The 26,698-nt window shown below is 41.7% G+C and overlaps 1 protein-coding gene across 2 annotated transcripts in view; it reads left to right on the forward strand.

Annotated features, from left to right (window-relative positions):
* The window catches only part of CMIP (c-Maf inducing protein), a 123,219-nt gene that overhangs the window by 87,785 nt on the left and 8,736 nt on the right, over positions 1-26,698 (forward strand). The window contains exons 4-16 of one of the 2 annotated variants that reach the window (XM_085234639.1): positions 2,020-2,181; positions 3,300-3,341; positions 6,081-6,143; positions 7,187-7,267; positions 10,508-10,653; positions 11,223-11,327; positions 12,095-12,448; positions 20,012-20,077; positions 21,061-21,087; positions 21,568-21,616; positions 23,095-23,202; positions 24,973-25,089; positions 26,411-26,551. In XM_085234639.1, coding sequence (XP_085090765.1) covers positions 2,020-2,181; positions 3,300-3,341; positions 6,081-6,143; positions 7,187-7,267; positions 10,508-10,653; positions 11,223-11,327; positions 12,095-12,448; positions 20,012-20,077; positions 21,061-21,087; positions 21,568-21,616; positions 23,095-23,202; positions 24,973-25,089; positions 26,411-26,551 — 1,461 coding nt within the window. The remainder of the gene's footprint in view (positions 1-2,019; positions 2,182-3,299; positions 3,342-6,080; positions 6,144-7,186; positions 7,268-10,507; positions 10,654-11,222; positions 11,328-12,094; positions 12,449-20,011; positions 20,078-21,060; positions 21,088-21,567; positions 21,617-23,094; positions 23,203-24,972; positions 25,090-26,410; positions 26,552-26,698) is intronic. The other variant, XM_085234640.1, reaches the window with a different exon arrangement.

Consider the following 26,698-nt stretch of genomic DNA (forward strand, 5'->3'; position numbering starts at 1 on the left):
CACTCCGGAATCAGCGCAGGTAGAATAGAGCAGATGGCTCGGTGTTGGCCAAGTGCACGCTGATACAAAGCAAATTGCTTCTGTATCTGACTGATAGGGTTCAAGCTTTAATTGAGGCTTTCAGCAGCGCACTCAACGGTGAAAAGCGTTCTGCTGAGAAAAACAGTGGCGTAACCATGGGCAAAGGTTCAGGACAGCAGAGTTCAACCTTCTTCAGGACAACATCCCTATTTATTTATTAATTTCCAGCTGCTTTCCCACCATCACTCAAAAATCCTGCAATGTCCCCTCAAGGCTGTGGCTTGGTGATGCACTCTGATGTGCTGAGATCTGGAAGCAGAGGCGGTGAAGTGTGTGGTAGTTTTTGCTGGTGTGCACACAAAGGTGGTTTTCCCTGAGTGTTGCCTGTGACTGGCTGTCTGCTTTTGTAGGTCTCCCCGGCGCAGCAGGGAGCACAGCTCCTTCTGTTTTCTCTCTTATGTGCGTCAGCATCAGTAGAGCTTTAATTTTTCATGGCTGTCTCTAAAAAGGAAAGGAAGCCTCCCTTGCCTTGGATACTTGGCTTTCTTTTGTGCTGGAGTAGGTCCAACAAAAAGACCCTAAAAAGAGACACTGTGGATAAGCAAAATGGAGCTCTCTGTGATTCAGGTTTCCTAAAGACTCCAAGAATTTGAGGCGATATGGAAGCAGTGCTGGCAGCTTAAAGCCATCAGTGCATTCTCCCTGCCCCAAGGAGCTTGGAAGTACAAAGTTTTTTGCTCTGTTCTGAAATCCAAAACACATTCTGTAGCGTCCACAGCATGTTTTGCTGTTCCTCTGCTTTGTCAGTGGCTTAAAATGCACTGGAAGTGTGAACTGCTACCAGCATGCTTTTGTTCTTGCCTGAATTCAATTAAAAAGATAATTGGATTGCTTTATCAGCCTTTACGTGTCAGCCCAATGCCAGCCTCTTCTACCCCCTCCAACAGTGCAGAAAAACCCAGAGCATCCGAAATTTGTTTTTCTGCATTGTTCTCTTTTCTTGTGTTTCAGATAGGGCACAGAGGTGGCTGTGCTTTGTGTTGAGCGTTCTTAGAGCTGCTGCTGTGCTGGGGAAGGAGTGAGCAGCCTGCTGGGATGGGCCTGGCAGCGAGGAGAAGGGAAAATGCATGTAGCAAAGCCCCAAACCAAAACCGAACAAAGCAGGTCAACCCTTTGCAAAGTCTGCTTTATCACATTGATGATTCAAGCTCAGCCAAATCTTCAAGCTGCATGAAATGGGCAGTTTTTGTGACCCGGGGCTTAGGCAGCCAATGCAGTCCTGCAGGCCTCGAGGCCTGTGCCTTGGCAAGCCCTGCTCCATGTGCTTCGTGCTGTCATCAGGAGTGGTGTTTGGACTCCAGACATTGCTTCCTTGATCTTCTAGAATTTCATTAAGTCACCTCTGGGGATTTGGGTGGGTGGACTTCCTCTGGGCAGCACTATTTATAAGAGCCAGCAGCCTGCAGTGCAGTCGTGTGGCAGTGTGGCTGCCGAGGAGCTGGTGGAGCTGCCTTGAGCACAAAGCAGCCAGCAAGGAGTGAGGAATGATGTTGTTGGGCAGCCTGAGCATGGAAGTGCTGAAATGCTGCTGCGATGAAGTTCATTTTTATTTGTTCTGAATGCAAATTCATCAATGAGCAACACAGAATAAAACATCTCTGAAATGATATTTTGACCTCCTCACCCCTGTGACTAACTCCCTTAAAAGGTCCTAGAACTTTGGAGCCAGTGCAGTAGCAAGTGCTTGTGGTTAGGCTGAGAAGTAAGGTATTCTCAGGAGAAAATGGTGGAAAGAAATGCTGTGGAGTTTAAAAACTTGTTTCAAAATCAAAGGAAACCATTGGTTTTATTTTCCATTTAAATGTGTTTAAGTACAGCCTTTTAGCAAACAGGAAAGGCAAAACTCAAAATACAAAGCAATCCACTTGAAGGTTGAGTGTAAATATACATCTAAATCAGCAAGATGCCGTTAACACGAGCCTTTCCTTTTCCTTGCAGAAGAAGATATACAAATACAAGAAGGTGCTCAGCAACCCCAGCCGCTGGGAGGTGGTGCTGAAGGAGATCAGGACACTGGTGGATATGGCGCTGACGTCTCCGCTCCAGGATGATTCTATTCACCAAGCACCACTGGAGATCGTCTCAAAACTGCTCTCAGAGGTATGACCATGCTCCTCCAAGACACTGTCACCTTTAGATGATGGACAAATAGTTAAAAAGTTCATGCGTGGGTTTTATTTTAACTTGGTCTTTCAAAATTCTTCTGCTCATGATTTGAGTGGAATTTGTACTTGTTGGAGAGAATTTGATCCATGTTAGGTTTATTTCCAGAAACAATGTGTTTTCTCTGGAGGCTATGGGGTTTGGTTTGGTTATTCATGGTAAATTTGTTATGGATCTGATTCAAGCCTTATTTCAAGTCAGTGGAGAAACTCCCCTTGACTTCTATTCCACTGGCTTTGTTTGCATGACTGATCATCCTTGTAGAAGGCCAACAATATGTATTTGCTAATAAATTCATCATGCAACTTTCTGTTATTACTAGTTATCTCAAAGAAAAGTATCCTCCTTCTTCAGAGACATTTACATCTGTTTCAGATAATTAACTTTTCATGGATAGGAAGTATAATGCCAGGCAGGTTTTTGGTATCCCAGTTCTGATGCGCAAAGATTTGTGATAACCATAAAAGTTGCTAGCTGGTGTTTTTGCAGTCAGCTAAGATCTTAATAGCTTAAAACTGTGTGACCTCTGAATGGATCATGCTGCTGAGAGAGCCAAAACCACTGCATTAGTCAAAACCAATGACTTCCAGTAGGTTTATTGGCTTGTACCAGGTCCATTTTAGAAGAAGGAACTTCAGGAAAACTGTAGCAGTTATTTTACTACCAAAAATGATATGCTACAATTCTTTCACTAATTTTCTTAGAAATGTACAGCCTTGTGGCAGAAAGCAGCTTTAAGAAGTTTATCACTAGCTTTAGTTGTCCATTTAATTGAATCCTGCTCTGGCATCCTGGTGTTTGCTCAGCTTTCATGGCTGGGGAGCCTTGAATCTGATAGTGCTTAGGAAGAAGTGGAAGCGTGTACAGTCTCTTGTACCAGGTGGTGTAAGACCTTCCTTAAGAGAATGATTTTAATAAGATTAATTTAATTCTAAAATAAATAATTGCAACCTTGAGCGTTTCTTCTGATGCCTGATGGTAGCTGAGTACAGTGTATGCTGGTGTAACAGCTCAGTACTGTTTGCTCACTCATTTCTTCTGTTTAAATCCTTCAGAACAACAACTTAACCACTCAAGACCATGAGAGCATTATTGTGGTGAGTAACTTTCTATCCAGATCTGGGGACAAATCCGTGTTGGTTGATAACACTTCTCTTATTGCTTAAGCCTCTGTCCTAGAGAAGTAGGGGAAATATGAAAGCACTTCTATCAATGTCAATGAATTTTGGGTGGATCAAACCCACAGGGACTATCAGTTTTCATGTGACTTGTTGTTCCTCTTTTCATGTTTCCTGATAGTTTCCTTGTATGAAACAGGAATGTGTTTAACAACATGTGTGGGGTTAATCCTCTCTCAAAATGGTCTTCTTACTGGACTGTAGAGTGCTATGTTTGTATCTGTATATGTACTTTAAATACTCAAAAAAACATTTCCAGATGTGCCCTGTAAAACCCTTAGGCTTAGTTGTTTCCTTAGGGGCTAATGCTGCCATATACAGAATGTCGCAATTTCTGGTGGTATGTGAGCAAGTGCTTGGTTTTTTGCAAGTACAGTTATGTGTATGCGCCACTGCAGTTAACCCCCTGTTCATTTGGTTTATAGTAATACCCTCCTCAACTTTTATCTCTTCTGTAAGTTGTGTTTATTTAAGCATAGAAATAAGTGAATCAAATGGCAACCTCAGCGTAACAAAATACAGAATCTCAACAATTTATCAGAGAGGTGGAAATTGCTTCCCCATCACTATAATTTAATTTCAGTCACTGGCAATTTCCAGGAGATTTTCCCAGTAATCAAATCTAGAACTTCACTGCCTGATGCTATCACATCTCCTTGGGTCTTTCTGCAAAGTGACAAGGCAGCGTGTTGCTGCCAGTAGGTGTGAATTGTATTTAGCTGCTGCTTAAGATACCGTTTTAGCTGGGGTCAGTCACTGAGATAAGTTTCTGAAGTGGCATTTACTTCTCTTTGTGATCTGCTGTAGCTTTTGTTTTCCTCCAGTTCAGACTTCCAGTTAGAACTGTGTTTTGAGGGAAGGACTTTTTAACAAAAGATGTCAGGTAACCCTGCTGTGAGCAGGGAGCTTTGGCTAAATGGCTTCTGAAGGTCCTTACAGCCAGCATTTATCAGTGGTTCTGAGAGCTGGCTGCTTCATTCAGTCATGCCCTGCTGCAGGTTGTGCCCAGCCATGAAGGAGTTGGTGCTTTCTGCCATTGTACAGCTAAACTGTGTTATTATTAGGAAGCACTGCTGTTACTGATATATATGTCGTGTCACAGAAGTACACAGTGATTTGCTGTGCGGATGAAACCATCTTTCCTTCTCTATATGATCCTGAAACAGATCAATATTACCAGTCATCCCTTCCTGGTAAGGGATATTGCTCACAGCTGGGTGATGTGACACAGCAGGGTTCTGCTTTTAACCACAGGGCACAGAAAGAACACAGGCTTCTCTCACATTGTCCCTCTTCCACAGTGACCACACAGGCAGAGTTGGGACCTGCTTGATAAAGTCTGTTACCTACATCCAGTAGGGACTGGGCTGAACAAAACAGCTCATTTTTTGTAGGCTGACAGCAACCAGCTCCATCTCTGAGGCAATGATCCTCTGGCAGTGGTCACACAGACACAAAGATGTGGGGCTTTTGCATTGCCTGGCTGGTGAGGGTTGGCAGGTGCTATGACTGACGCTGCAGGAGGTGGATTGAAGGAAGTTCTTTAGCTTGGATGTTGGATGGGTAGCAAAGATGTTCTAGTCTCATTGCATAGCGTTGCCTTCTCCATCACTGTTGCTGGGGCACCAGCAGAGGAAGTGACCAGTTACACGTGGTTGGCACACCAGAATGAACAGAAGGTTCACAAATATTACATGGTAGCCCAGACAGGTCTTGCAGGTGCATATGGATTTCATTGTTGAAATTCACATTAATCTTAACCTGTTTGCTTGTGAAAGTGGCTGTTGTGAAACACATTTTGAGCAAACTCACTGAGGCTGAAATACTGAAGAAGATGTGAGGAAGAGCACGAAGCAAAATAGGCTACCGTAGTAAAACTGCAGATGCCATCCAGATAAAATATCTGGTGTTCAGTTGCTCAATACAGAATGTCCTAGCTGCTATGTTTAGAGTCTTTTAAATGGGTACTGGGAATCCCTTTAGCTCAAGATTGGAAAAGCCTGAAGGCACCATCATGTAGAGAGAATACATTGTTCTAGTGCTATTTTCTGATTCACAAAGGAAGTAACAACAACGTAAGTTCATTATGCTCTCAGTGCCAGGTATGAGCTCCAGTGTATTTGCTAAGCATAACCACGTTGGTTTGCATAGCAGCAAAAAAGGAATGATTGGTCTCAACTTTCAGAAAGTTAGATGCTGGATTTTGATAGAAAGGGTCTTTCCTGGTGAGAGGAGTGCTATATTTCTTTTCATGATTTGTTGGCTGTGTGTGAGTTTGAACTCTTTCATAAGAGACACGTTTGCTTTTTTCTGTTGTATCTTTTAGAGAGATGTTATTACTGAAACAGTGAGGCAGAGTTGTCCTTGCTGGTCTACGTACCAAAACAATGGATCTGCTCTTGTTTTCATTCAAAAAAAAGTGTTGTGGGTTTACACTGGTGTACTTAAAAGTAAAGATTTCCAGAGGGTTCATAGTAAGTGTAAGCTTACATGTAAAATGCACAGCCCATCTCTAATTTCTGTACAGATGCTTTTGTCCTTTTTTAAAAGTAAAGTGACCTCTCTTTTGGGGGAAAAAAAAAATCCCCTTCAAAAAGCTTACTGCTGTTTTAGTCTCCTAATTAATTTACTTCTCTCTCTCTCTCTCTTTTTCTAAAGGCAATTGCACCTTTGCTGGAAAACAACCATCCTCCTCCCGACCTCTGTGAATTCTTCTGCAAGGTATCAGAACAGCTTTCTGAAATCTCCTGCTTCTGAGTGTAGTTCCTAGAGGGGGTTTTGGTTTCTTCTTTAAATCCTTACCTTGTGCCCAAATCTTTTGGTCAGCCATCAGTGATATTGAAATAGTTGACAGCACCATTCTGATAAATGGATCCACGTTTTTACTACATCAGCCTGCATGGTACTGATGATTTATGAGAGTTCAGATCTTCAGACTCCTCCACCTCGATCAGGGTACATGAGTTGTCCTACTGTGTGTTCTATTTAGTTAATGCAAAATCACTGGAGTCAGTGGGTGTAATGTGGTGTGTAACTCAGGCATGTATTATGTCACTGGGTAATGTCAGAAGAAAGATCCTAAGGACTCGTCCTCTTTCCTGGTAAATCCATGCTTCTGCTTGCGTCTTTTCTGTACAGTTTGGAGTATTTTGGATTGCAAAGCTTTGGGATTTGTAAATATTACTTTTCTTCTAGGTTTCTTTGTGTTTCAGATTTAAGTCTGCTTTAATCTGCTTGCTGATGAGTGGATGTGCATTTGTCAGACTGTCTGGATCTTGCTTAAATTTCCTACCCAGAGTTACTTGTCAGCATTTACACCTGTGGAAATTAGGTCAAATTTCAAGAAACAACACTGACTTGGTTTCACTTTTGTAAGTTAGCCTTAGGGCTATTTCTAGACTCAAACTGAAATACCTCTAAGACTCTTGTTGCCCGCCTCCAACCCACATGGGCACTTTCATATTTTTTCATGCCTTTGGTCTCCCTTCAGAACTTAATTATCTATAAAGATATGGGACAGGCTTTGTACAGTTGCAGCAAGGGAAATTTTGATTACAGGCTATGAACTCTCCTTCCTCAGAGATAATCAGAACTTGGGTGGGCAGGTTTAATGAGCAGGCTCATGTGTCTTCAGAACTAGCCCTGCCTTGAGCAGAAGTTTGGACCAAATGACCTTCAAGAGTCCTTTCCAGCCCAAATTATTTGGCCTGAGAGAGACCCACGTTGCTAATTCTGCAGCTCACTAAATGACTTGTTCCTTACAGCACTGCCGAGAGCGCCCACGGTCAATGGTTGTGATAGAAGTGTTCACACCAGTGGTACAGCGGATTCTCAAACACAACATGGTGAGTGCGTGCTTTACGGGAACCTGGTCAACTTAGAGAAATCTTACTGTGACATCTTGTGTAATGGGCAACTGCCGTTTTGCCCATAAGGCACGAAGCAATGTGACACCAAAAATCAACCCCCCCCAGTGTGAATGTGGCATGTAATCACGTACTGCTTCGTAATACAGAACTAATAAGCATGCAGTGGCATTCAGACAAAGCTGTGATTTGATGAGTGTTTCTCTGGGCAGCAGTGCCAGCTCGTTCAGCTCCAGCTTTCTCCCACCTGGCTCCTTGTTTACGCTCTGCATGTCATCCTTGTTGTTATATTGGTTTAAAATCAATTAAAAAGCAAAATCAGAATAGGGACTTCTTTGATTTTTGAACTGAGACCCTGAACATTTTATCTTTAAGACAGTACTAACTCTCTGCAATTCCATTTTTCCTTAGACTCATGTCCAATATGTTCTTATGTAAATTTCCTGAGTTTCCTTATGTTTTCCTACTTGTTCTCCATACTTCTCATTACAGGCATTATGAACTCCTGTCATTTAAGACTGTTCTTTCCTAGGCTGCTTTCCCTCTTCATATCACCAATCAATTCCATGGTAGTGATTGGAATAAATGCTAGGGGACTGCCCAACCAGCCTCTCTTTCCACCCTGTATACCAAATTTTCTCCCTTCACTGACATTGAATACATTCTTGCATGATCTGTATTCCTTTCCAAAGGGAGATCGAAGTGCTTACTGGTCCTCCATTCTTTGAGGCATATTAAATTTCCAGCCTTGTTTTTTATGTTATACAAATAAATTTTACTTCACAACGCTGTGGCAAAAAATTAACAAATAAAATATTAAAGGCAGTCAGCCTAGCTGTGATGTCAAGGATGGGTCTCATCCCTCTGTAACTACAGAAGCAATTTCATTTCACTAACTGGTATAATTTTAGAAACCATCCCGTCTTCCTGTGTACAGCATGGATCCGGTAGAAAACAGTTATTCCTTATTTTTATAACAGTATTATTTAACTCCTTGAGTTTACAGAACTAGCTGGGAAGCCTAAGATGGCGAAAAGGTCATATTCCTGGCTCTGTGCCTGTGCTCTCCAGACATGTAAACATTTTTGAATATTCTGTAGCGTTCAATGAAATATTCTGTAAATGTTATTCTTGGATTTCAGGCTGATTTTTTTTAAAGAATCCAGAGCTCTTGAGGGGTCTCAAATAAAATCTAAATGCATAGTGTAATGCTTGTATTTGGTTAGCTTCTGAGAATTGGGTATATTTACTGTACTTAACATTTGCAGATTGAAAATCAACATGTCTGTACCGCAGTGTGTAGTCAGAGAATTTACGGTGTCATATATTAATTGGAGTGGATTTGGGCACTTTACTACTCTCTGGGGATTTCTGTACTGAATAGTCTTATAAAGAATGTGTGTGTGTGCATGTAAATAAAGTAATCCTTCAGGGAGACAGTGCTGTTGGCAGTAAACTTCATAACCTTAGGAGGCCACGTGCAGTTTAGTGTGCTTAGAGCAGGAAAGCTAGCTGTCTGCTCCAGCCTTTGCCACTAACTTTCCTCTGTGATCTCTGATAAATTCATGGCAAATTCTGCTCCACATTTTCACATTTATAAAACAGAGAAAGAGTGCTTTGTTTGTCTATCGTGCTGAAGTCCCAGAAGAGTAAGGATAGCATTTATCATGCTGATGCCCACTAGTAGGTGTAGGCTGGGGATGTGCTGAGTTTCCCTGGGAGTGCTTGGAGCCTCTCTGCCTTCTGATTTCAGCTCTTTGAGGGTTCAGCCCAAATGTTTGAATACAACCACTATTGCTTCATATCTTAAGAGTGAACAGTATTGATAGTGTACATCATTTAGCACCTAATGTGGTGACACAGCATCATATTATTTTTGGAGGTATTTTATTTTAGAGCTTCCAGCAATGACATCCTCTTTGTAATCTCTTGGGCTTTTGGTCTAATTTCAGTTATAGGGCACTTACGGGGTTGAAAATATTCATACACTGTAACTGCATGAGCTATTGTGTAAGGAGGTTCCATGAAGTTAAATGGCACCAGGGGAGGTATGAAGTCTGTGTGGTCTCGTGCTGTGGAACCAAGTGCATTTGCACTGCCAGGAGAAGCTGTTAGATGTTCAGTGGATTTAATTGTAATACCAACTGTGAAATCACTGACAGTCCTTTTCTTGTGTGATGTTACCACATATCCATTCAATGGTGGCAAAGAGCGGCATGGAGACTTGGAGGGATCACTCTTCTGTCTAGGCTTGCTCACATATTTTTGGTAATTTTCTCTAGTTGTAAAGCCTATCAGATGTTATGCTCTAGAAGTGCCTGAAACCAAGATAAGTAACAGAAGGTGTCAGCACTTTGGAAGCATGTCTTCTCTTTCACAGTGCCCTGGTATGTTAACAAAGGTGCCATTTAGTTTTTCATGTTGACTCCTCTTCCCCATCCAGGTGCTGGAGGGATAACTAGGAGGTATGCAGTGGGCCCTGCTCAACACTTAGAAATTTAGTTCTGCAGCTCTGTAAAACCTATATCATAAGGTTACACCTGCAAAAATGTGAAGAAATGTGCTGAGGAATAACACTTATCAGACAGCAGATTGTACTCCTTTCACATCTCAAAATAGCAAGGAAGGTGAGGAGACGTGGGATTTCAGTTAGCAGATGCCTTGCTGACTGCAGGACTGAAAGCAAGCAACTGTTGAGCTCACCTGTCAAATTCATGTTGTACCTGAGGTAGAGATCCCTAGAGAGAGAACTGATCTGTGTTTTATACTTGATCACTTAAAGGTCATGTGTCAAACAAGATTCTCACTTAAAACAGAATAGACAATATGTCAAATATTGAAGTAAAAATTCATACGTAAGTTGCCTTTCTAAGAAACTCCCTACAGCCTTCTATTTTCCAAGCTAGATGAGCTCAGCTCCCTCAATCTGTCTTCATAGGAGAGGTGCTTCAGCCCTTTGATCATCTTTGTGGCCCTTCTCTGGACCTGCTTCATCAGGTTCACATCCCTCCTGTATTGATGGCCCTGGGCTTGGACTCAGTACTCCAGTAGATCTGGGTGGAAAGAGAATTGCAAAGCATGCCATTATTAGAGAGCAGCGCATTACTTCAGCATGCACTGGTACTCTGCTTCTGAAGCTGTCAGCATAGCAACAGAGTGAATTCAGTTGTGTTTGAATGGATTTCTTTCGAAAACCCACAATTTTAATGTACATTGCAGGCATGTTTCACCGTCTTCACTGAGTCTCTCCTTTTTGGACAGGATTTTGGGAAATGCCCTCGATTGCGTCTGTTTACTCAGGAGTACATTCTGGCTTTGAATGAGCTGAATGCTGGAATGGAGGTGGTGAAGAAGTTTATTCATAGGTTTGTTTACATTTAATGTTATGCTATATTTTCCAGTCCTGTCTGCATGCTTATTTCCATTACTTCTCCCAACCCTGCTCATCTCTGTGCTTATCTGTGAGTAGCTGGTGCTTTCAGTACTGGCAAACAGCAAGCAAATGAGAGATGTCCATAAGGAAATATTGCTGAAAACTTTTTTTTAGCTTATTCTCAAATATATGAGAATATATGGGGTTTTCTGACTGTATACACACTGGAGGTGAATGGACACCACTGTATGTACATTTCCGTTATACACTGAGTCTCAAAGCCTTTATAGAGAGATTCCCATCAACTTTAGACCCCATAATGCTCAGTTATGTGAGCTTTCAGAAGAACTGTAGAGATACCACGTTGAATGAACTGAAGAAGCATCTCGGCCTTCTTCTGAAGTAGACTATTTGATGGTGATTTACAATATTAAAATAACTCTGTTATGACCTTTCTTCAGATTCCCCAAGGCTGCCTATTCCAGCACCTCCTTCTGTCTGACTCTTTTTGCCCATAGAAATCTTCATTGTAGTGATGTCATCTCGGCTTTTGTTTTTCAGCATGCACGGTCCAACTGGACAATGCCCCCATCCTAGAGTTCTGCCAAATCTTGTAGCTGTCTGCTTAGCAGCCATTTATTCATGTTACGAGGAGTTTATCAACAGGTCAGTATGAATTTTCAGCTCACCCTGTTTCTCACTCTCAAACCTGTGGCATCAAAGAGTTTTCATTCAGGCTGTAAACAAGATTGGTGTGAGCATGGGTGTGTGGGAGTGTGTCTTCATTCTCACTCCACCCATTGCTAGAAGGGGCTATGTGTAAATCCCTGTATATCCACAGCTTTGAACCTGAGCTGGTTTCATGATGCTGTCTCCATTATTGTGGAAAATCTGATTCCTGACTTACCACGAGATAGGTGCTGCAGCTCCTGACACATGAGGCAGTTTCCAGTAGACACGAAGGGTTCCTGTCTGCTGTGTTTCCTGTTTGTTTATGGCTATCTGACTTTCCTCATGGTAGAGCACGGCCAGGGGCTGCGTAGTGTCCGACAGAAATTCCAGCCACGAGGGCTGCAGACAAGTGTCTGGGCATGTACTGTAGCCAGATACATACTTGGGCATGGATCCTGTTACAGCTTTGCTCAACTTCGATGGGAAAGTTCACCTTTATACTAAAGTGGCATGTCCACTGGACTAATGAAAAGCTGAAATCTTTGTAGCGTAGGGGCTGCAGAGTAGTCCTGTTACAGCATTTTACCATTTTTAGTTGATTTCAATAATCCAGTCACAAAGGAGAAAACAGTACGGTGGGCTAGGGTTGAAAAGCAGTGGGAAATTGCGACAGATCTTGGCTTGCCCATGTGTCTCTGTCTGTCCCGCTCTTCACTGTTATGTCTGGCTATTGAAATTATTTGTTTATTTTTAAAATTCAGTCGAGACAATTCGCCAAGCCTGAAGGAAATTCGGAATGGCTGCCAGCAGCAGTGTGACCGAAAGCCTAATCTCCCCCTCCGCCTTCTTCACACGAGTCCTGACCTGGTCTCTCAGGAGGCTACCTTGACTGAATCCCGGCTCAAGCCAGTCATTGTCACTTCAAATGAGATCCATGTGGAAGTGGAGCACAACAACAAGGCTAATCAGAAGATGACAGCCAACGTGGGCAATGACAGCGAGCCCAACCTGATTGACTGCTTGATGGTCAGTCCCACCTGCAGCACCATGAGCATTGAGCTGAGCGCCCAGGCAGACAGGATCCTTGGCTGCTATGTGGAAATACTCAAGATGCTGTGAGTAACTATTTTAAACAGCTTTTTGAACAGTGTCATCTTAGCAATGGGGGGGCTTTTCCCACAGGCATCTCATCTTCAACATCTGTGGCCAGCAAGCACACGGTTATAAATCTAACTCCAGCACTGGCGTCTAGCCTATGAAAGAGACATCTGGCACTGCCAATACGTTCTAAAAATAGCATTAGGAAGATGAAAAGGGAAAGCTTATTTGTACAGTGAGCCTCACGCATGTTACAGAAGACAGGACATTGTTGCCAGTGGTTTCTGTTTTGTTCTTAGCTGCCAAAATAAAAGATCCATTTATCTCCTCCAGGGCTCTTGGGATTGCCCAAGACAAAGCTCGAAAATGTAGACCCGTGTTAGGCATGTGGCTTGTGCAGCAATATGCAGCACTGCTGCCTTGGCTTCTTCAGGAGCTGCATGAGGACAGTATTTGTCGTTTAGGTATTCTCCTTGCATGTTTGTAGAATTTTTATGGCCTGCTCAAATTTACTTCTGTTATAATAGATCTTCTGTTTGTTGATCGATTGCTTTGGTACAGCAAACTCGTATAATGAACAAGTGCGCAAATAACCTTTACTATATGATGGCTTCATAGTTTCCTGGGAGGCAAATCCTCTGAATATGTTCAAGAGGAATGTAAAATACAAAATTCTCTGGGAAACGCTTGTTTATCTCCTGGATAAATAAATAAATGAAATGAAGGAGTAACATAGAAAGTGGACTGCAGAATAGAAGCTTGTAATAGAACATATGTTCATGCAGGAAAACAACCCAAACCAGTTTTGTTGGCTTTGACATACAGCTTTCCTACAGTGTTGCAGTATGTCTATAGGCAAACCCTAATGATTTTTAAAAAATGGAAGGCTTAATGAAGTAATAGTTGATTTTTTTTTTTTAATATTACACAACAGTGGGTAAAATTCAGACTCCTCTGTAAACTGTATTTGACTACACTGGAGTCAAGTGCTAGCCTGGGTGTGCATTCTCTAGGAACTGCATGAAGTCCAAATGCTGTAATGAAGAATTTTGTGAAACTTTTTTTTTCCCACATTTCAGTATTTTCAGAATATTTAACACCAATTTTAATGTAATCACTCACTGTTGAGCTGTCTTGCAAATACATTTGTAAGGACAAACAGAGTTGGAGACAGGAAAAGTGAATCCAAGATACCGTTCCCATTAGATTCTTGAGCAGGGGGCTGCTGAAGGATAATTTTTGTTTCCTTACCCTATTCTCTACCTTCATCTCTACCTTCACCTGGAATGTTAGCATTTAGAATTGCACGGCATCTGTCTTTCCTCTATCTAATGGTTTCTAAGTCTTCGTGCACCAAGACCCAGGTGCTGCATTAAACATGTTGTGTATTTATTCCTGTCCCCATGACTCTAGATGTTTTCCATAAACACTATGAACCCTTTCAGTCCTGATGCTGGCTTGGATGCTGACTCATTAAGCATTGATGGTTCTGGTTTCATCACGCAGCTGACACATACTTACAAACAAATTTGTGAACAGGCATTTTCGTCCTCACAGTCTCTCTAAATTTTAAAAGTTTGATATGCCAGGTCTCCATTCCCATATTACTTCCTGCACAAAGAACTTTTTATTTCATTCTGTACCTTAAAACAATTTTTAATCTGTTTTTATTTTTTTATTATTTTATTTTCACAATCACAATTGGTGCAACTTCCCTTAGACTGCCTTGCCGGAACCCACACCCTGCTTAAGAAATCACAACCTGTAAAAATACAAGGCAGTGTCTAAGCCAGAGCCACGGCTGGTATATATTGTCACAGTCCCACTGATTTAGGTTCCCTTCCATTCTTGTTCATCCTTTGATTTATTTTTTATTTTTGGTCCCAAAAACATTGATGCAGAAATGAGTTCCACTCGTGATTCTGCTGCTGGCTTACTGGGAGATCTTAGATGAGTTGCTTTTCTCATGTGCATCATTTTCTTTATTTGTAATATAATGGTAAACTAAATATAGCGTTGGAAAAGCACTGTGGAAGGGCTAGTACTTACTGACAGAAATGCCAGACAATCCTGTTATGATGCTGATTTTTTTTCATGCCCAAGCTCTTCTTGAACAAAGCCTTTCTGAGGTACTAAGTACTGTTACTGTACTTTGAAAAATGGAGAATTTGAAGAAAGGGAGTTGGAGATCATGCCAATAGGAAGAAAACATTCATTATGAAAACAACAGCTATCCAGGAGCTGAGCTCTCAGCGGGCAGCCACTAAAATAATGTTCTTATTAATAACAGTGGTAAGCCAAACATAAATAAGTTGCTTAGCATTGAATTTAATTGTTCTTTTAGGTGTCTGACTCAATAACATCATTAAAACAAGAGAGTCACCAACAATGGTATCTTTTTTGCATAATTAACTTAGGGCAGCAGGGAGTAATTTATTTAGGCAGATTTTAATTATTGAAAGTCTAGCAAATGAGAATTCTTAACAGTTTTCTTCAGCAGAGGACTTTTTATTGTTCACCTAACGCCTACGTGATACATACTTTTGAATAAAAAGCTTCTAATAGTGATTAAAATGTAACAGCAATTATTTAATAGCCACTGTAAGACCTCACTTTTTGCACAGGAGGCTGAATGTGCAGATTAGAGCATTCAGCTGTTTGGCTGTTTTCATAGCACTGGAAATATCTTTGAACCTTTTGTAATATGGTTGAGTAACAATATACAACTATTGCATACTACAGGAAAACATGAAATCATGGATTGAAAGATGTTGGCAGAGGAAGGACAGTCTCTAGTGGAACATAGTATTTTTATCCTGCACTCAGAAGTGGATCAAACTCCTGTGTCAATATCCCCTAATGCAGTCTGGATTCTGATAAGGTTATTGATGCCAGCCTGAATGCTACGGTCTTAAATTGGTGCTTAGAAAATGCACTAAATTAATTGAAATCTTTCCGTGCATCATATTGAATCTGGGGATCTAAGAGCTGCTTAGCATTGCCCAGCTCCTTACTTGAATGTTAATGTTTCTATGCATTAGGGAATTTCGTATACAGTCAAACTGAGGCTTGAACATCGTATCTGTGGTCAGAGAAGTTTGTGGTAAACAAGGCTGTGTGTCCTCTTCTATGGAGTATTAGCGTCAAAACCTGATGTGGTCTGAAGAGCTCCAGATGGCACTTGGTGCTGTACCCAACAGAGGGCCCATGGGGCTGTTTGCCTGCCCCAGGCCTGAGCTCAGCCTCATGCAGTGTGATTCAGAGGAGCTGGACCCAGGAGCACACGTGTTGGAGGACTTGGCCATCTTTTTACTGTCGGGTAACAAAGAAGTTGCCTAAAAGATGTTTGATCTTGCCAAGCCGTTTGATCTAGAGAAATGAGCTATTTCTGCATAGATGCTCCTTGTGTCCTTATAATGCTCTAAAAACAAAGAGAATTTGGGGCTTGCCGTCTCCGGGCGATAAAACTGACAGCTTTCCAAATGCAAGTGTCTGCCGGAGCTTCCCCTGCCTTCTCCGCATTCCCCAATAGGTCAGGGGCATGCTCTGCATATCCCAAGAGGATTCTCTTATGTCATGTTTATCAGGGTTGCCCTGGGCTGCTAATATGTTTTGGATTGTTTGTGCTGCACATGACATATGGGCAGGTTTTCATTTTGGTGAAAGGTGATCCCTGGCAAAGAAAATGTATTATGTCGACAGGCCGATAGCAACGATGGCCCGAAGGCGAAATCACTGTGGAGGGGGATTAGGCCATGGCAGGTTGGCCAAGGCTGCGGCCTGTCCCTTCAGAAGGGCTGTTTGTAAGCCCAGTCATGGGGTTTGAGCTCTGTGCAACTTGGCACCCACTGAGGGGCTGTAAGGGGACTTTGTTCTCCAAGCCCTCCCCATATCTCTGTGCTCCATCCCCTTCTGTGCAGCCTTAGGGCCAGGCTCCTCAGCTGGGGCAAACCATGGTCCTCCCCTCACTGCTTCAAACACTTCTGCTGTGTGCTGGAGCTCGAGCTCTGAATGGGCCCAAAAAGAAGACAAAAGAGGCAGCTGTCTGAAATGAAAGGAAAAGTCAGATGAGATGAGCGCAGACAGAAAGAAAGTGTTTTTGAAAAGGGAATAGGTGGGAGGAGGAGAAACACCGTAGGCTTTTAATAAGTAGTTTAGTTTTATTCTTGTGCTGTGTTTGTTTCATGTTTCCTAGCATAGATTGAAGGGATTACAGGTTGTGTAGATTTTTTGTTCAGGTCCCACTCATGTGACCAAGTTCTGTATTTTTCACAAGAGACAGTTTTCTTCCTTTCTTCTGCTAGAAAGATACGCAGTGGTTGGTTCTCACAGGCTTTGCTCTGCAAATGGATGCAGCACGTAACTCCCAGCTCTCATCAGAGTGATGCTTTCCAATTCTGTCGGCAGCGTTGCTCTATTACAAAGCAGCTTTTTTTCTGCTTGTTGCAAGTTCCTTTGAAGAGCAGCCAGGAAAAATTGATTGGCTCCCATTATTACTAATCACGGTTCTTCAGATTGCTCAGGGAGGAATTTTAGTGGTGTAACACTTAAACTGAGATGTCGCAGGAGCTAAGCCTCAAAGTGCATCTCAGGAGAGATTTGTGGATGCTTTATTTCCCGTGATATGAAACACCTTGAGCACCTTTTGAATTTTCTCATGCAACCTTTTGACATTTGGGTCTCTCCTGCTCAAAATTCTGCCCATGAAGTTCTTTCTTTGCATTACATGGAACAAAAAAACCCTGTCGTTTTTGAAGGGAAATCAGGTGCTATTTTAGGAGGAATATTCAAACAATAATGATAATAATAGAATGGGTTCATTAGATTTGTCAGTTCCTTGAGGACACAAACTCAGGAGCTGAAGCCCATTCGCAAGAGAGCTCGTCTTAGAGGTGCTAGCTCAGCACTGCTGCAGGTGTTTCGTGACATTCACTTTACACAGGCAAAGTGGGAAAAATGGCTCCATGTAATGAAGTCCTGCCTCGTGTTGGGCTGCTTGGAGGCACCAGACAAAATTGATCATCTTCACTGTTTAGCATCTAATGATGGTTGGACTAGATGATCTTAGTGGTCTTTTCCAACCTTTATGATTCAATAATTTGAGTGGGTAATGGGGTTCTTGCCTCTGGAAAGAACTATGTGATTCAGCGATCAGTGCTCGCTGTAGGTAGGTGTAATTCAGAGTTACTCCTAATTTAAACCAGAGGACAAAATTTTTGATGGCCTCAAATGGCTTTTAGACCAACTGGCATAGGCATGAAGTTTCTTTTTTTGGATTACTGTAGCTTGACATGCAATATGCTTTGGTCTCTCCAATGCTAAAGATAACAAGAGGAAAATAAACAAGTTTTATTTATCAGGGGACATAGCCAAGACTCTCAACTGTTATTTGTTTAGTGTTTTGAGAAGAACCAGCACTGAGATTTTTGCCTTGCCAGTGCCTCCTCAGCTGCTGGCCTGACTGCCTTAAAGCTCAAGCCTTGTCCCTAAACTCATTTCTGGTCACTTAACCAGTGCAGCTGCGGGAAGAGACAACCCCTCAACACGATGTTGTGGTTCTTACTTAGCCTGTTGGCAGAGGAGTTTCAGGAGGAGGGTGGGAAATTACATGCTTGAATTGTCTGAGAAAGCACCTGTGAAAAGGGCAGGGCTGTTTGCTACAGATAGCTACTGAAAGGCAATCAGTTGCAAATGGCATGGGAAATAAAAGTGCATGCATTGAACAGGGAACTTCTGTAGAGTAGTGAGAACAAAAAGCTAACTCACCCCACAGTGCTTTTGTACAGCACTCATCTCCTTTTTAATATAAGCTACTATCAGATCCTAGTTGTTCTTCTGAATTGGTTATTTGCATGAGATATTATATATTTTTGTAACCTGGAGTCATACCACTCTTGGGCAAGCGATAATTGCTTCTCTGATTGACTTTTTAAATGCCAGTTATTCCTTCAAATAAAATTTCTCTGTACGTTGCTTCATAAGAATTAGAATGCTCAGGCACATAAATTGTCTTTGTGTCCATGAATGTGCCTTGGTGAACTGTCCAATTTCATGTGTATTAACCTGTTTCAGTTTATGGAAGTTACTGTTTCACGTCATTGAAAAAGTGGATGAGACTTTTGGATATGCATCCATCTAGAACCTTCTCTTTGCAAAAAATGCATCATTTTGGAATAGTTCCTGTGCATATGTTGTCTGTTTCTAATGCTATCAGTTGTACCGTCCACTTGAGAACATTACGCTTCGTTCCTTCCTAAAGAGACATCATACTTCTGTGCCAAGTTTGCAGCAAGCTGCAGCCAATAAGCTAGCTTTTGAAACTGAAATCCAAAGGGTAATAGCAGTGAGAGGACACTGTAGGATCTACTGAACTGCCTTCTACAGCCATTCCAAAGTACTTCTCCCTAAGAGATGACGTGCTGCCAGGTCGCTTCACACTGCCCACTGTGTGCTGTAAAACTGGATGTTCTCTTTGCCCTATGTCAGGCAAGCATCCTCTTAGGGATAGCTCCTCCTAGAAGGGCAATCCTGTATTTTGAAAGCAAAGAATAATACACAGCTGGCAGCTATGGTGCTAACACACCAGAGACATCCCTTTTGGGGTCCTTTGGCCTGAGCCCTCTGCAGTGGTTATCCCCATCTGTCCTCTTTCACTCTTAATTTTGGCTTCCTTCTCTAATATCCTTTCAGCTGAGCTAAGGACTCTGTCCTGTTTAAACTGACCTGTTCCCTTATGCCATGTTCCCTCTCCTCTCCTCTCCTCTCCTCTCCTCTCCTCTCCTCTCCTCTCCTCTCCTCTCCTCTCCTCTCCTCTCCTCTCCTCTCCTCTCCTCTCCTCTCCTCTCCTCTCCTCTCCTCTCCTCTCCTCTCCTCTCCTCTCCTCTCCTCTCCTCTCCTCTCCTCTCCTCTCCTCTCCTCTCAAGCTCTGGTTCCTGTAACAGGGTTGCTGCCCATTTTTTCTTGCATGTTGCTGTGCAGGAATATAGTAACAGTGTTTTTGAAGCAGGAGGAGAAAAAGGTTAATGAGTTGTGAATGTGCAGAGCAATCTTTAGAAAAGTTCTGAGTAAAAGCATACAAAAGAATGTAGTACCAGATGTATGTCATGTCATTATTTTATAAATCAGACCATAAAGTTGTATTTGGTATGTGTAGGTCGAAAATGAGGGATTATCTTTGTTTCTACAACTGGACTTATGCCTTCTAGCAAAAGAAAATAAATTCCAATTAAATGCAGAGCAGAGCTGTAAATAGCAATGGCCTGATAATTGCTGCACCAACTTAGATGAAAGTATTACTTAGTGATTAAATGTCAACAGGTTTCATAAACAGCAAATGTCTTTAAGTTGACATAAAGAAGACCTCTCTGGAGGTCATTGTAAATACCAGATTTATTGTGCCTCAGTGGATAATGTGCTGAAAATGGAAAGGGAAATGTCACCGCAGATCTTTGGAGCAGTGTCTCACTACAGCAGAAGAGTTGTTAGTGCCTGCAGTAAGATAGTTTTTACTCCACAAACCAACTGTTGATAAACCATATTCCATACATGCTATCTTATTAAGAAAAATGTTCCTTTTTCAGGTCAGACTATGATGACTGGAGACCAGCCCTGGCCAGCTTGCTTCAACCTATCCCATTTCCCAAGGAGTAAGTTTGTTCTGTCTTAGCATTTACTTGATTATTTGCATTCCTGTTGTTTTATATTGAAACACAGTGTAAAACATGATGGTAATAAGAGCTTTGTGCCCCAAGTATAAGTTTAGAATATAGAGTTGAATTTACTGATATGGAGATACTTGAAGTCTTCCCCATCCTCATTTCTTTAAGAGGACCCTGAAGAACAAAATGGTTAACAGACAAGGAAGGAAGGAAGGAGAGCTGGTGAGGAGGAGAGCTAAGTGAGAGTTGTAGTAGAGGAAGATGCTTTACTGGCGTCACAGAGACTTGTATCATTTGTACTTTGCATTATGTGAAGAAGCTACCCTATGGATCAGCCTGGCTCCCTCAGAAACCTGTTAATGAGCAGTTGTGTTCATAAAATGCAGAGCTCCACGGACAAACATTACAACCTATAATTGTACAATTTGCTGGCTTATCACATCCCCTAATGACCTAATGTCTTGAATCAGAGAGGTCTAGTCCTCTGTGCCAGGTTACCTGGGCTACAGCGAGAGCTTGGAAGTAGGCAACAGAGGCATGATTTACCTAAGTTAAATTTGAGCCCTGGGAGAGCTGTAAGCAACACCATGAGCAAAACACTTCAGAGAATGACCATTAATTATTTTCCTGATGTATGATGTTAATTAGGTGTGACCATACCTTAATTGCAATGCAATTTAAGTATTCATCTGGCTGCTGGAGGTAGCCAAAATTCTGTTTATAATTATATAGCTGTTATGTTAGTCTTTTGTTTGATTCCTTCTGACCTTAAGGTCCCTCTGATGTTAATGGAAGAATGCTTTACCTGATTTTTTTTTTGAAAGATTATTCTTTTTGCCTTTTGTGTTGTGGTTGTCTAATAAGTCCATTTATTATCTGGAATGAACTGAAAAGTGTGTTTTGTTTTGTTTCGTTTTGTTTTTCCCCCTTCCTCTTCCCAAATTCTCATACCTTTCTGTTTTAAATTTCAGGGCACTTGCACATGAGAAATTCACGAAGTAAGTTGATGCTTGTTTGTTTTGTTAAGGGGAGCAATTATTTAAAAAACTTGTTCTAGTCAATAACACTAGTGATGTATTATTCAATATTGTATCTCTGAGGTTTGTTATCTGTGTGGTGCTGAGAGCATGTTCTGTTAGCAATAAAAAGATGTACTTTTCTTTGTAATTTACTGTGACAGCAGGAGCCCAAGGACTAAAGACACTGGATTCTGATAGAATTTACAAACCAGTTTGTCACTGCACATCTCTGAAAGCCTTTCTAGGCTGTTTTGAATAGACTCTCTTTTTGGTAATCACTTTCAGACTTCATATTTCCTTCTGTGGAAACAGTTTGACTTTTATCTCTCTAAAGTACATGAATATATATCGTGTAAAGAGTAATCCAAGGGAGCTGTGACACTTGTGTGAATACTGCAAGCAACAGCTGCCTATACTTGTCCTTTTACGTTTCTTTTTTCTTTTTTTTTTCTTTTGTAGAGAGCTGAAATATGTGATTCAGAGATTTGCAGAAGACCCAAGACAAGAAGTAAGTTTATTGCCCATTTATCCAGAGCATTAATTGGAGGGATCTCGTTCAGAAGATCCTTCCTTAAGTAGTCTGTTTCTAAACGTGTGCTTTTGCTGTGCTTGAGGCTCTAGGGAGAAATACCCACTCAGGAGATACTGTTCTATGAGTGGTTTCTTGTCTTATGTATAAACATACATTTGTGACCTTCTTTCCTGAGCTCAGTTAATGTCCTTGCTCTGCAGTAAACTGCAACCAGTCTCTAGATTCTCTCCCAGTTTTTCATCTTCCATATGAAAAAAGGGAAGCAAAATGCATGGATCCATACAGCTCAAAAAATGACAGGTTTTACTTAGCTGTTTTTAAGTTACATTGTGTGCAAATGACCGTAATTCTCATAAATCAGCAGGAGAAAGTGGGTAGGAGGCACGTTACTGGGATGAGTGTGTAGCTGTAGCCTCTTGGTGGCTGACTGCTTCCTAGTTACACATGTAACTTGTTTAACGTGAGCTTTGGCTGAATCAGAGGTAACCTCTCATCTGCATTAATTTTTGGTGTCAGCACAAAGGAAAGAAAGCTCCCCTGAACTGTGGGTGAGGAGCCTGCATTGTCATCATGGCCCAGACTCAACGTGTTCAGTGTTTCAGCTTTTGTGAGCAATAGTCACCTGTGTTGGATAAGAAAGGCCTTCTTGTTTTAGAATGACATCAGGATTTCATCTCTCTCTATTGTTGTGTGCCCAAGTAAGGGTGCACTTTACCCTCACCTCCTCAAAATTTAGAACATAATTTCTGTGTCCCTTCAGGGAAAAAAAAAAGGGGGGGAGGGAGAGGGGGGGAAGAAAGCTTCATGGTGATACTTGTGATACTTCTGTTAGAATGTGAGAGTAGATACAGTAATCGTTCTAGTGGGCCAAATTTAGACAAATGATTGTACACCAGTTTATATGTGCCCATTCTTCTGTGCAACTTCCACCTTACATATTCCTGTTGAGTTTTCTGTGTTGGCTTCCTTCATCCTGACTCTAAGAAGTCTTATTACAGCAGGAGAAATGAGAACTGTACATGATTGGAATGAGCAAGGCATCAGCCACTGCATTCAGTATTTGTATCACATCAGAAGTGTAGACACATGCTGGGAGAACAGGGGGAGAATGGCAGAAGCTCAGAAATCTAGGCTGTTTCTTTTTTCTTTTTTGTTGCATTTTTTATTTCCAAGTAAAAGGAGCTGTTCTAGATTAGACCCATTTTGTGTTTGATTTCTGTACAGCAAATGAAAAAGGGCATGCAATTAACAATGGCATAGCTTCCCTCCTTCTTTATAGTGGAAAAAAAGGGTTTCTGTGAGTGAAAACTTCCTAACGTGTAAATTGTGATATTAACCATGAAACTTCCAGTAGACCCCAGGTTGGCAGGATTACCTCTATTGGTGCAGTGTGGAAGACACTGGTGATTACTGACAGGGTCTGTAACCTTCCCAATGTCTTTGCTTTTTGGCAGGTCCACTCATGTTTGCTGAGTGTGCGGGCTGGCAAAGATGGCTGGTTCCAGCTCTACAGCCCTGGAGGAGTGGCATGTGATGATGATGGAGAGCTGTTTGCCAGTATGGTACGTGTCTGCAGTAACATGGGTTTAGTAACTTCTTTGCAGTAAGTAGGTAATGCATAGCTGGCAGTAAAAGGTTTTACTTGCATTTAAAAATATATATATATAAGTCGTACTGAACATTTTAAGACATGTCTGTTCTCTTAAATTCAGATTGATCAGTTACCTGTGAGAGAGTGGGCAAAGACTGTTCCCAGAAGGGTTCATCTGTTTTCATTGATTCTATGTCTTCTTATGTTTTGGGAAAAAAAAAAAATACAGTATCCAGAACTAAATCATTTATCCTAAGAGCTTTTGTGGTCCGTGATATTTATAAGTATCAGGAGGTGGTGTGCATGAAAAAGCACAATGCTAACATACATTAATATGCAGTATTCTGTGCCTTTTGCAGAGATGCTGATAAATACTTAAAGAGCTGCTAATGACTAATCATAAAATTTGAAAAACATCCTGTTCTGAAATGGGCTTTAAATTAATCTTAGCATCAGTATTTTCCATCACTTAAGAAAACCTCCAAAAATCTTAATGCTAATGACTGCATAAAGTAAAATCTTTCTTAGCTTGAAGCTCACTTCCTTAAAGGTGTTCTTCTAAAGGTCTTCTTGGTAATGCTGGTAGTGAAGCCATAAAGAAGAAGAATTACATCTTCTTCTACACTTGATCTTCTTTAAAATGGACCTCATCATAGAACGACTGTGGTGTTTTCAGTAGTATTGAACATAGCCTAGGCAATACTTTGGACCAAGGAACATAATTTACAAGCTTTTTGTAGAGGGGTACTGGTATGTATTCTACATGATGGACCTCTTAGTACCCAGGTCCCTGGAAACTATACACTGTGTTCTGTCAGCAAGCTGGTGAATCAGCCACCTGGGCCATAAAATGAAACTTTCAGCTGGGAACCCAAAGTCTTCTGAAATTAATCTCTAGGGTTTTAAAATGGGAAAGGACATTGCCATCCTCTTGTGAGATGAGACTTTGATTTGTATGAGTAGCTTTGTATTTCAGCTATAGGTGTCACTATGCGATATCTTCCAGTGCTATCTGGTGCTAGGAGTGTCTGCAGAACATTTCTGTCAGCTAGGTGTCTTCCTGAGGAGGTTTTCTCAGCATGTCTTTCCTTTCAGGGCAAATAAAGCAAAAGGGAAAGAAAGACAATGGCCCAGGTAGAGCAAATGAAGTTCTGACTTACAGGAACATAGGGTTGAGGGTTGCTGGATTTTCAGTGGGCACTTCTTCCTTTCCTCACCAGTTCCTTTTTCTTCACTTTGAGAGATGATTTTATCTATCACCACTCCTTACCCAAGGCTAGCACTCAGCCTGCAGATTGCCAGCACCCTTTTTACATACAGCCCTTACAAACCTTGATTTCCAGCTGGAATTTCCAGAGAAACTGAGCTGCAAACAGCAAGGAAAATAAATACTCCTGTGGTTCCCCTGGAGCTGGGGTCATCATGTTGCTAGGGATGGGATGGGGACAGTTGCACAGCTGCTCCGATGTTTCCTGCAGAGATTTTATCAGACTGTCAGCTGGGCTGCTTTGCAGAGGAAAGCTACCCACTCCCTCCCATCATTCCAGGCATTACCTTGTTCAGAAACTGACTTCTAGTCACTATACAGCTACAAAGAAACTGCAGCCCTAATAACAGTGAGACCTCCTTTTGTTTATTTGTCGCAAGTACTTCTGTTTGTTTGAGTGCATAACAGTGTCCATTCTAGATATGTGTTTCTTAGGCTTACACCTCTAATTTAAGCTATTTGTTTCTCAAATAGGTTCATATTCTAATGGGATCTTGCTATAAAACAAAGAAGTTTTTGCTTTCATTGGCTGAAAATAAATTAGGACCTTGCATGCTGCTGGCCTTGAGGGGTAACCAGACGATGGTAGAGGTAAGCCTGTAACATACGTAATCATATGGTTTATGAGCAGCATTAAGATTCAGTTTCACACTGCCTTCTCCAGAATTAGATCCCATGGAACTGGAGAAGCTGAGTTCAAGTCTGTCATATCAAACACCAGTAGCAGGCAGTTGTGTTGTGAAATATTGTTGCTGTACCGAGTATGAATTACATGAGAAGTGAGTGCAAGAATTTTTGGACAGAGGGATTGTTTGCTGCAATTCAGTTGGAGGGACAATGATGGGAAATAAATGGCAATGAATGCACAGGCTGCAGCAAGGGATCAGAATTCAGAGCAGTGAGACCTTTCTGTGACTAAACACTCAATGCTTGTCCTGCCATCTGCACTGAAAGAAAGTGCATTTATCAAAACTATTTACTTACTGTACTTACTTACTGTAAGTAATACTGTATTTTCAGTGTCTAGGACATGTTATTTTTCTTGCATTAATAGCAAATACTATTTTTTGCATTCCTTCAGAGAAGTTTCTTAATAAATGCCAAAGGGAAATAGAAATTGATTAACTAGGTGAAAGAAGTCATAATTTTTTGCAATTTAATGTTACTTATCTTCATTAAAAAATAACTGCAGTTAAGATGGGAAGTTTTTATTCCCTCCATAGCTTCAAAGGCATACGTTGCTGAAAATGAAGGGCAGCATGGAGAGTGCAGGCTGTGTCCCACTGCAGCCATCTGCTGGGGTCTGCCTTGCTTCTGAGGCATCAGGCACAGTCCCAGTCATGGAGAGTGCCTGGCTGCAGCATTCAGCTCCACGTGCCATTTTCACTCAGCCTCTCAAACCTCTCCCCATCGTAGGTTGGGTGCACTTCATATGCTCTCCATGGGTACAGAAAGCCCAGCTCTTAGGGACGGAAAATCCAGTACTTGGCTGGCTGCATGGCTCCACTGCTCATGCATAATATCCCAAATCTGCTACTCAGCAGTTCAGCCAGTGTACCTGGGAAATACCGAATCGATTGTACCTGTTCTGATGAGGGCTGTGGCATGAAGCCATCTTCCAGCACTGATGCAAAGTAATTGCGCCTCTTGGTCAGAAGGAATGAGCACTAATGGAAGCCAGGATAGATAGGGTGACTTTCAGAGACTGGAGGTCATTCTTTACAATTAAAAATGTGTTTCTTGTATTGGGAAGTCAGTAAATGTTGTTAAGGTCCACCCCCCCAGTCTAGCCTCTATAATGCATCCTCTAAAAACGTACCTAGTAATTTAAACTAGCATGTCCAGGTTAATTAGGATATTTGGAAAAAAATGAATGCAAGCAGTGACTGCTCTTCTTTCATTCTGCTACTAGATTTTGTGTTTGATGCTGGAATACAACATCATCGATAATAATGACACCCAGCTCCAGATCATCTCTACTCTGGAAAGCACAGACGTGGGAAAGAGAATGTATGAACAGCTGTGTGACAGGCAGAGGGAGTTAAAAGAGCTGGTATGTCACCCTGCATGCAGTATTGCCATAGCACATTGTGGTCTGTACTCGCCAGAAATGGAGGTACAAAAGAAAGACAAGCAGGGTGTGAAATTCCTGGTTAACAACAGGATGGGAGCAGTATTCAGGGGATCCCATTGTGAATGT

This window comes from Meleagris gallopavo, chromosome 13 (genome assembly GCF_905368555.1).
Source record: "Meleagris gallopavo chromosome 13, MGAL_WU_HG_1.1, whole genome shotgun sequence".
Lineage (NCBI taxonomy): Eukaryota > Metazoa > Chordata > Aves > Galliformes > Phasianidae > Meleagris > Meleagris gallopavo.